The sequence below is a fragment of the Salvelinus sp. IW2-2015 genome, unplaced genomic scaffold (genome assembly GCF_002910315.2).
Source record: "Salvelinus sp. IW2-2015 unplaced genomic scaffold, ASM291031v2 Un_scaffold2005, whole genome shotgun sequence".
NCBI lineage: Eukaryota > Metazoa > Chordata > Actinopteri > Salmoniformes > Salmonidae > Salvelinus > Salvelinus sp. IW2-2015.
Genome location: NW_019943355.1, coordinates 41,524 through 53,195, shown reverse-complemented (window position 1 = coordinate 53,195; position 11,672 = coordinate 41,524). Strand labels below are relative to the sequence as shown.

The following is an 11,672-nucleotide window of genomic DNA, read 5'->3' as shown; positions in this document are numbered from 1 at the left end:
ATCATGGTCCAACACACCAAACACATGCATCATTAGCTCCACGGTGCACATCACACTAAGGGCCTATCATGTCCAAACACACCAACACACTGGCATCATTAGCTCCACGGTGCACATCACACTAAGGCCTATCATGGTCCAAACACACCAACACACTGGCATCATTAGCTCCACGGTGCACATCACACTAAGGGCCTATCATGGTCAAACACACCAACACACTGGCATCATTAGCTCCACGGGTGCACATCACACTAAGGGCCTATCATGGTCCAAACACACCAACACAGTGGTGAGAGGGCACGACAACGCCTCTTGCCCTCAGGCAGCTGAAAAGATAGGCATGGGCACTCAATGGCCACTGCTTGGCATCCGACCGCAAGTGCTACAGACCTCTGTACCAGGCGGTGTCAGAGGAAGGCCCTAAAAATTGTCAAAGATTCCGGTCAACCAAGTCATCGACTGTTCCCTCTGCTAACGCATGGCAAGCGATACCGGAGCGCCAAGTCTGGGACCAAAAGTCACCTGAACGGTTTCAAACGCCAAGTCATAAGACGTTAATCAAATGGTTACCAAGACTATTTCATGGACTCCCTTTCTCTCTGCATGACGCTCGCCACACGGATACTCTGCACTCTGCTGCTACTCTGTTAATTATCCATCCCGATTGCCTAGTCACGTACCCACATCTACACTGACCCAACTGTCTCATACAGGCACTTTGTATATAGCCTCGTTGTCATTTTGTATATAGCCTCGTTGTCATTTTGTTCTGTTACCATTTCCTTTATTTTGCAAATGTCTTACTTTTTGACACTGCATTGTTGGTTAAGGGCTCGTAAGTAAACATTTCACTTTAAAGTCTTCACCTGTTCGGCAACATGTGACAAATACAAGTTGATTTTAGCAAGAACAGAAAGACTGAGAGATACAGATTACCAAGACAATGACAAGCATCCCTTGTCAATTCGCCACAGAAGTCTAAAAAGTTAACCTCTTTGATTGAAATGAACAACTTTCCCCCAGGCCTTTATAGCCCATCGCCTAGTTAACCCTATAAAACACAGAACATATGTTTTGTAATAGCTGCACTGTGATTTTAATGCGAGGAAAAATAATTGTTCAGTTAGGAATCTCGTCACGTTAAGAATCAACTCAGTTGAAACATTTTACAGTTTAAAACATTCCCACCTCTACTACAGAGACGGTGAGGGAAGGRTGTGACGTTCAGGATAAAAAGASKRKCARWMWGAYKARWMTGWMWTRRCAACAAGCAACAGRAACCCTGCAGTGATACAAAAAACACAAAGTCCCACTGCTTGTTCAATCATGCTTTAAACTTTAGTCATAGAATGAATGCATCTCTTAAGACCAAGTTATTCTTCTGAGCAGCATAAAAGCCTAGGAAGGAAGACAYGCGTCGGACAGGACACAAACCGTCACTGTAAACTACGTAGCTGTACCAATGACAGAGGTGGCACCACAGGGTCCAGAGTTAAGGGGGCCATTTTTTTCCTCTCCCACCTCCTAACCAGGTCAAACTTCAGAACCTAGTTGTAGCATGAAGCTTATAAAGATACTTCAGCATGTTGGCAATGCAGCCCTTTATCTACTGARCCAGAATCAGATTCACTTGTGGATATATTTTATGTCTGTGTCCAGTTTGAAGGAAGATGGAGGTAGTTTAGCAAGCCAATGCTAACTAGTGTTAGCACAAGTGATGGAAGTCRATGGGTATGTGCTAGCGTGATAGTTAGCAATTGCGCTAGTTCCTTCAAAAAGCATGCAGAGACAAATTGTATTCATCAGTTATAATCACTCAGGAGAAGCGCATCGCCGCCAAAATCCGGTTTAGTTTTTTTTTGGAAAACACTAAGGAATTCCAGGAGGCATATCCTAAAACTGATCCGTCTGGTTATCCCCAGTGTAAAAGTGAAAGACTGACAATTTATGGCAGCCGGGCAAGTGGCGCCTCATCTGTYGTTGTCCCATTAGGCAGGGAACACTGGAAGCGAAACTTTGAGAGAACCATTTTATCCTATTGCGTAGGCCGACATCCACTATATAGCGGTATCTCTCCTAGCGTCCCTCTGCGGCGGCTAGAGGTCCCTCTGCGGCGGCTAGAGGTCCCTCTGCGGCGGCTAGAGGTCCCTCTGCGGCGGCTAGAGGTCCCTCTGCGCGGCTAGAGACAGTAAAACATGGAACAGGATTCCATCAGCATGACCTCGCTGTATCTAGAGACTAATAAGTTTTGTAACCGTTCACGAGAAGCAGATGAGTGTGTGCGCGTGTGTGTGTCTGTGTGGGAGGGTAAGGAGACTTTCAACAAGCCTTCAAGCAAGGTCAGCGTTCTAACACGCCCTTCTCCCAGGGAGGGGTGTGAAGAGGTTCTCTGCGAGCCAGGTCACACTATTAGATAGTACAGTGCTGGCGTCAGCCTCACCAATCTACCGACTGGGACACAGGAAGGATATAGTACTGACTACTGCTATTAGAGCCTTCTGGACAGGAAGGTTTATATAGTGTACTCAATCTCAGTCACCCTTGACCCACATATCACCCCAACAGATGCAATCTCAATGCAACTCCACACTGCCCTTTCCCACCTGGACAAGAGGAACACTTATGTGAGAATGCTATTCATTGACTACAGCTCAGCGTTCAACACCATAGGCCCTCAAGCTCATCAGTAAGCTAAGGACCTGGGACTAAACACCTCCCTCTGCAACTGGATCTCCGCCCCCCAGGTGGTAACTAGTAACACATCTGCCACACTGATCCTCAACACTGGGGTGTGTCTGTCCCCTCCTGTACAAGAATGCTGATCACGACGGTAATAGGCCTGATCACGACAACGAGAGTATTGGGGAGGGGGGGGGGGGGTAGCTTGGTGTCCACATCACTAAGGAATTAACATGGCATCACACAGTCGTAACGCACAACGCCTTTCGAGGAATTAAATTCTATGTAAACCTGTAAATCGAGTCACATCGAGCCGGGTGAATGGAATATGAATGACAGTCATCTAATAGGCAGCAATAAAAGACCACGCTCATACAATAAAATTGTCCTCACTCTTACAACGACCGCCACAGATTAGATTCCTACATCATTTACACCGAACCCCTTTTGCACATGGACTCAGTACCAAGTCATCGTTAAATATTAATTCCTTTTATTATCTTCATATCCCTCTGTATTGTTGGGAAGGCCGTCAGAAAGCATTTCACTATGTTAGTCTACACCTGTTGTGTTACGAAGCGTGTCGCAATTTATTTTGTGTGTGTAGGGGGGGGGGGGGGTCAGACTTTCCAAGTACATTGATTTTTAAAGATTGAGAAAGTCAACATGCATCATGGGAGATGAGTCATAAAGCAGATAAGTTGTATTCATTTGGGAGCACCATAGGAAGTGTTTCAAAATACACAATGGAGTGAAAAATGACTAAATTCCCTTCCATTTTGCCCCTAATGAACCCGAGACAGAATCTAGTGCTGCAGAAGTCTGGGGTCGGTTCTCAGGCCAACATTCATTTAGGATTTAAGTTAAGTAGTGAGGTGGTCTGCCATTGCGCCCTCCTCTTCAAAATCAATCAATATTCAATAGTCTGACTCACATCCTGGTCCTGCAGGACTACAGATAGAGAAGTGGTGACTGGTACAGTCTGACTCACATCCTGGTCACGACAGATGTGAGTGTCATTACAATGTAACAAGTCAATGGCTTATTTGTGTGTGTGTGTGTACGAGCAAGACGAGACCTCAGAAAGCTTGCCCTACGACTAATCCTAGCTTACCACTGGAATGAAACCTTTAGGTAAATCCCAAGCTGTTACATGGTTATTTACCACTTCTTGGTGGTAAACAAGGTTTACATGTAGTGCGAGCGTCGGAGAGGTCTCTAGTCTGGCGCACACACACCACTTGCTAGCTATTAGCATCAGTAATCGCTTGCTAGCACACAGCAAGAAWGCTAGTCTAGCCAAAACAAGTTATACCAGCAGTGCCCGTCAGTACTGGTCAAATAATGGAGGTTAACACATCCGTAGTTAGTAAGCTATCTAGCTAGCGATCCTTTACAAGACTGAAGAGAGCTAGCTTGCTAGCTAACATTAGCACTAAACTTAAAAAATGATCAGTGCAAAGACAAATATATTACATTTGGTATCAACTGCTATCCTAAAAAGATGCCAGCATTTCCCTCTTTCTTGTTGTGGCAGCCGACAGCACAGCATTATGTAGCCTGACGGATGGTTCCTGTTTGTGGTAACGGTACTCAAAATACCAGCAATTAACTTTCCTGTTTAGTTGAAGCGCTCATCTATGACGGCAGCTGCAAGGTATGAATAGCTACATCTTCACTTTAATCTTTCATTTTAAATGAAAGGGACTCATCACTTACGCAGCACGAGCTCCAACGTGATTATTAACTCATGGTGTTCAGATCACAAGCCCATAACAAACTATTAGGTAACCAGATCTTCAGCTTTGAAGTCTTCARCGTGTTGCCAGGTTACCATCCATCAACCACATGTTACCTGGAGACCAAAGAGGAGTGATCTCAGGTCACACACCCTATAATAGGCATTTCCATGGTGATGCATGTTATGTTTGACGTTCTAAACTAGTAAGTGGGCTGGGTAAATAAAATGTGTTGATACAGGGTTTTTAAAGATAAGGACCTAGTTGATATAATAAACACATGTTGTTCTTTCTCCTTGGCAGCTGAACCTCCACAGGTGTGAACCAACTTCGCCTTGCTGTGTGTGGACATCAATCTAGTCTCCCTGGTATCCTAACCGACATAATATACAGATGACAAATTCTTAACATTATCCTCAGCGCTAGCATTTTCACCAATATTTAACAAAATTGACCAATAATTACCGTGGAATCTGCGTTACAAATATACCACTTAGTCATCACAACCAAATAACCCAGAAACAAAATCCAATCATGCTTTGTTGATTCCAAAAGAGGTGTTGGACTCAACTTGGCATGAGGGCTTGCTATACAAAATGGCCAGAAAGAGGGGGGGGGGTGATACAATGTTAGAAAAGCTATGTACACAAACAAATGTGCAGTTAAAATGGACAATAAAGAGATCTTTCCTCAGAGCCATGGGGTGACACAGGTAGCTTGAGCCACACCCTCTCCAACATACAGAGTGTACAAAACTACTAAGTTGCACCCCCCCCCCCTTTTGCCCTCAGAACAGCCTCAATTAGTTGGGGCATGGGGACTCTACAAGGTGTGGAAAGTGTTCCACAGGGATGCTGGTCCATGTTGACTKCAATGCTTCCCACAGTTGTCAAGTTGGATGTCTTTTGGGTGGCGGACCATTCTTAATACACACGGGAAAATGTTGAGCGTAAAAACCCAGCAACGTTGCAGTTCTTCACACAACCTACCATATCCGTTCAAAGGCACTTGATCTTTCTGCACAGATTGTCAGACCTGGGCCTCGATACTGAATCTCAGTGAAAACAGAAACAATGGTGCTCAAAAAGGTCCAGGCCAGGAATAGAAATACAAATTCTAAAAKACAAATAATGCAGGACTTGGGCCTCGCCAGTGGCGCACCGGTCTAAGGCACCACTACAGATCCGGGTTCGATCCTGGGCTGTGTCGCAGCCGGCAACGACCGGGAGACCCATGAGGTGGCGCACAATTGGCCCAGCGTCGTCAGGGATAGGGGAGGGCTTGGCCCGACAGGGATGTTCCTGTCCCATCGTGCTCTAGCGACTCCTGTGGCAGACTGGGGGCATGCACGCTGACAGCCACCAGGTGTACAGTATTTCCTCCGACACATTGGCACAACTGACTTCCGGGTTAAGCGAGCAGTGTGTCAAGAAGCATTGCGGCTTGGCAGGTTCGTACTAACTTGGCAGGGACAAGAATAACTACAAATTGGATATCAGGAAATTGAGAAAAGGGGTAATAAAGTACACAGTGTAAATAATAGTCCATACCAGTTAATTATCAACACAGAATTGAGCTGATAAATTCTACAATCAACTAAAAGGAAACGATGAACTAACATTACACCACAAAGCTATAGAAAGATGAACCTAGAGTACCCTCAGCCAGCTGGTTTCTGTTCACAAACATCCCTAGGAAAACAAAACTACTTATATAGTTCTTTATATCAGCAGTTGTGAAAGTGCTGTACAGAAACCCAGCCTAAAACCCCAAACAGCAAGCAATGCAGATATAGAAGCACAGTGGCTAGGAAATACTCCCTAGAAAAGTAAGGAACCTAGGAAGTCTAATGACTGCCTTGCCTGGTTCACCAACTACCTGTCTCTTATACACATCTAGATGTGTATAAGAGACAGGGTTTCTGGGGCTCTTCACAAACATCCGCAGGAAAACAAAACTACTTATATAGTTCTTAATATCAGCAGTTGTGAAAGTGCTTATACAGAAACCCAGCCTAAAACCCCAAACAGCAAGCAATGCAGATATAGAAGTACAGTGGCTAGGAAATACTCCCTAGAAAAGGAAGGAACCTAGGAAGGAACCTAGGAAGGAACCTAGGAAGGAACCAGGCTCTGAGGGCTGTGCCAGATGGAGGTTATAAGAGTACATGGCAATTATGGCCAGATCGTTCTTCAAAATGTTAACATTTTAAAATGACCAGCAGCATCAAATAATCACAGTGGTTGTAGAGGGGGCAACAGGTCAGCACCCCAGGAGGAAACTGAGCTGCGCTTCCTAACCTCTTGCCAAATGTATGACCGTATTAGAGGTCATTCATATGTAAACATTGATAAACTACCATATCATTTAYGTGAAATATTGCAGTGTGCAATCACACCAGCAACAATTGTGACCAGGTGGCCCTGAGAAAGGCAACCAAAGCACATTATAAATACAAAATGTCTTTGTTTATCTTCCTCTACCATTTGTWAAAGACCAAACGTACTAGATGGCCACCATTTTGCAAGTTACGACCCAACTTCCCACTCGATGGTATTTTTAGTAATACATTATTCATTACTGCATTGTTGGGTTTGGAGCATGAAAGAAAAGCATTTCACTATACTTGTGCACGTGACATTAAACCTTGACAATATTTACACATATTGATATAACATTGTACACATCTGCCAATATATACAAAGGGTAGGTGGTAACCAATTAAAAGACTGGAATTGCACCTTAAACATTAGACAGTACCTAATATACTGGGCTACAACAGAGAGGAAGAGGCAAAGCGAGAGGGTTTTACTCTGCCCGAAGTCTGTCCATGGAAATAAGCCCACGAAATGAGGATTTTTTTTGTATGATGTTCAAGGTGTTTAACTTGGTCAACAAACATTTCAATGACTAAATTGCTACGTGAGGGTTACTTGATGGAATAGAGGTTTCGTAGTGGTTAGGTTGTTACGAACGCACCAATATAAGTGGACGCAGGTGGCATTTTGGGCAACTTTATATCAGAGTCGTGCCTCTTGTCATAGAGACAGAGGACTCATCATTGAAATAACCCGTTTTGCCATTGAGGACTTCCACCATTTTAAAAATAGGTCATCTGGCTGAGAATTCCTATGAGTTGGGTGCAATCAGTCAATGAATGGCCTCGACGGCCATTTTGATAACCATGTACCTCTCAAGGACCAGGTGACTTTAATCAATATATTCACATATATTAACCACCCCTCAAAATGAAAAGCTAATTAGCTATCATAAATGTCATGATCATCTGGACAAGAGCACCGAATAGAGGCAAAGAACGTCATTGATCTACGATTCAATTCGCAACATGACTTTAAAAATGGACAATTCTGTGAATTGTTGTGCAAGTTTAACATGTACACAATAGTTGAACAATACTTGTTCAGCTAGAGATGACGTGCAGGAGCTTGCAGGGATTTGTAGTTTTGCACGATGTAGACATCATGCAAAACTACAAATCCCTGCAAGCTCCTTATCTAATTAGCATTTTAGAATCAGTTAAAAAACAGCTGAATATATTGAGTCATTGTCCGAGAGAGATTTACATGGTTATCAAAACATCACACCAGGGTAAACCTACACGAAACACAGCCTTTATTTTAAGTGTTTCTGAAATCCTTTATGGGGAAAAAAATGAAGGGTGGAAAAACTATTGGAACCATTTCCCTGTTTTGACGGCTAGGTTTTATGGGTATTATGACACATCCACTGTGGGGCTCTATAGTCATTATCCTCCCCAGTCCTCAAACGAAAACCTTTTACAGGTAAGGTCACACCTGAGCGCACTTGGCACAGCGTTTAGTCTCAAGCCTGGTTCACATTACCCATAAGCACTCCTACGTTCCGCTGCATCTCAAATGGGGACGTCCACAACGGAGTGGAATCGTTACACCCCCATTGCAGGACGGACACTACATACTTCGACATTCTCCAAACTTTACTTCGTCTTCAGTCCAACGAAGAACTGGAAATTACCAAACCACATTAGATTAAAAATGTGGTTTTCGGCGATGGCTTTAGGGGATAGCTAGCAACTCGTTAACAATTACCCATTTCTATTAGTGAGTACTATGTTAATAGGAATGTTAAATACACAATGGCTGTTAAGGCAATTCCGGTTGCCTCCTTTTAACTTTGATGGGTGACGGTAATGATCATTAGGTGGAGGTGGCTAGCTACAGTGGCATCTTTAACCTAGCCACGCTTTTAGCTAGCTGCAGTGGCATCTTTAACCTAGCCACGCTTTTAGCTAGCTGCAGTGGCATCTTTAACCTAGCCACGCTTTTAGCTAGCTGCTCTGCAGTGCCAACTTGCTATAAAGTTATAGACCTAAGGCGAGGAAAACGTAACATGTTGAAACAATATTTATCATGTCTTGAATGATAAGTTCATATTTTGCAATCGCTGTAAATAAATTCGATCTCTGAAAAGAGACACTCATCCATTTTGCATTACAAACATTACACTTGTCCATTCAGTAGTGAGGCGAGACTCCGCGTAGACGTCTAGAAATACGTTACTTTGTGTACGGGGKATAATGCCGCGTTCAAAACATCTGGGAACTCGGAAACCGAGCTCCAACTGGGGGAAACAATTATTTGTAACAGCCATCCATCTCGGAATTCCGACCTGAATTCAGCCGTCATGGCTTGGTAATTACCGAGTCCCCAGTTGTCTTGAAAGCGCCATAACAGGCGACATTCGGTACACGATCGCAAGGCCCTCCAGCGTTTGGTGAAGACGGCACCGTKAGTCACTGGGACCGTYCTCCCATCCATGCAGGACATCAGACTTTTGAACATTTAAACTATACTGATTCTCCTCACCTTGTTTGGCACACAACCATGCTACACAACCACGCGGCACACACCAGAACTGTTGCTACCAGACTTATGATACTAAATACTGCACAATTTAACACTTACCCCCCCCCCATCCCCAAAACACGTTAATGTTTAACTAAATTACGCCTCCCTGTATTATACTTGTTTATTCTATTCTGAGCCATTAACTTTATTTTCGTATTATTTCTTGTTACATTGTCCAGAAGGAACCTGSAAGTAAGCATTTCGTTGGACGGTGTATACATGTGTATCCCTTACATACGACTGAAAACTTAACTCGCCCATTCTATTCGGATCAACTAAATATATTTTATACAACTTTCGAGAGAAATGACAATACAGAAGTTACTAGGCTACCATTACAAACAAAAAGTAGTTCGATTGACATCAGGCAGACGGGACCACATGACATTAATTAAAAACAAACGGTATCTTACCTATGGAGACGAGTCGGATATTCTCCCGGTCCAAGAACTCCAGCGCCACGGACACGTTCTCGAGTTTCATCTGGCGGAAAGTKGGTCTAGGATGATACTTTCGGTACATCTTCTTCTGGCTCAGTACCTCCAGCAGGGCGATAAGCCGCAGCCCGTCYCTCAGGTCCAACTGCAAGTCGGCTATCCTCTTGTTCACACACTTTAAGTGCTCGTTGCACCAGCGCGTAAAAGTGTTTTGTTGGATTTTCTTCCATGGCGCGTCGTCTGCCAAGTCTTTCTCTGTAACCGGCATCTCGTTAACGTTTTTCCGCTTTCTTTCTTTGACTTTGTTAGATCGTTTGGAGTTGTAGTCTCGTGTTCCTGTCACTGGCTCCGCTGCGTTTGAATTGTTCTGTGTCCTGCAGTCCAGAGTCTTTCACCGCTCTGTGGCCTAACGCCTGCGCAGTGCACTTTATCCCTGTAACGACTTCAACTTCCGATGACGACACMTTCACTGTTTGGCTCCTCTTCCGGTCCTGCCCTAATTTATTACCTGTCATCCCACAGGTATAATCAGCTGTCATACTTTTCAGGTGTGTAGGCTACTCCTTGTAGAGAAACAGTTCTTAAAAACCTCTTTGTACACATCGTCCTCTTCCTCTACTTGCTGCASTAAATTCCACAGATTCAATTTGGGTGGAATTTGAACATTTTGAGGTTCTGTATCTGATGTTYATTTATCAGATTTATTACCAAGTTAGTTCCACTGACATGATATACAAACAAATCATCCTAATAAAGTTMTACTTTTTAAAATGTTACTTTGGGACATAATCATTATTGAACGTCCTCATGGATTTAAAGGGAAGTATAATAATTATTTTTTTAAATGATTGAACCTTTATTTAAACAGGGAGTCACATTGAGATGAAAAATATATTTTACAAGAGAGCAGTGAAAACAGATTAATAAAACAAAAACAAAATAAAACATATTTAATCAAATCAATCACATCCAACTACATAGCGGTCCTCAATCAATGACACTGACTGGACAGGACCACACCTTATCGGACAAGTCCTGACCTCACATCAACCAACCACATCCCCCCAGTCATCGGAGTGTAGATGTGACTCTATGTCAACTACAGTTTTGATTATTTTAGATTCTGTGGTGGTTTCCGGTGTAACGGACCAATGTGTGATCTTTGGTGATTCACAGGGTGGGTCCACGACAACACACACACTACACACATACACACCCACACACACACACACCCACACACACAACAACACATCAGGGTGGTCTACATTGCATCAACTGCTCTGGGCAGAGACATTGCCCGCTCAGCCGAATGCTGGTGAGCTGTGATGTCAACTCTGTTTCACAACCCCTACATCTTTGTTGCGATGTTCATGGCTTTATGGACAGATTATGTCGATCGTTGAAGAGTTGATAGAGATAAAGAAATATTTCATCCCCAGGCGTTACCTTACCATCACCAAGCTTCTGTGTGTGTGTGTGTGGTACACACATCCACGTTGGTTTTGTTTGCGTGTAATAGAGATAGTGTGGCTGTTACGTTTTTGGATTTGGCTAGCGGCGTTTGTTGTCTTTTTGCGGTTTGGGTTGATTTTTGTGATGTAATTTTTGGGTTGTTTTTGATCTTATGTAAATTCTCATAGTTGTGGTCATCAGTATGAGGGTTAGTTGGGAGGTGAGGTTGGGTTTATTCGGTGATAGGTCTGGTGTTTTGTTTGATTTAGTGATGTGTGTTTTTTTGCGGATTGGTGGGTTCGGTGTGGGTTTGCTTTTGAGGTGATGTTGTGTGGTTTGGCTGTTGTAAACTATCAGGATTTCGCAACAAACATTCCTGGTGTGTGAGTGTTGTCAATGTACATTTTCTGTCCCTGTATACTCGTCTTTGTTCTCACAGTCCAGTGACGTATAGT

General features: G+C 43.5%; 1 protein-coding gene across 1 annotated transcript in view; it reads right to left on the bottom strand.

Moving 5' to 3' along the window:
• LOC112072697 (filamin-B-like) overlaps positions 1 to 10,202 on the bottom strand; it is a 131,531-nt gene extending 121,329 nt beyond the window's left edge. Inside the window, 1 exon segment of the mRNA XM_070439893.1 lies at positions 9,742 to 10,202. Within this exon segment, the coding sequence (XP_070295994.1) occupies positions 9,742 to 10,033 (292 nt within the window). The 5' untranslated portion in view covers positions 10,034 to 10,202.
• Between the last annotated feature and the right edge of the window lie 1,470 nt (positions 10,203 to 11,672).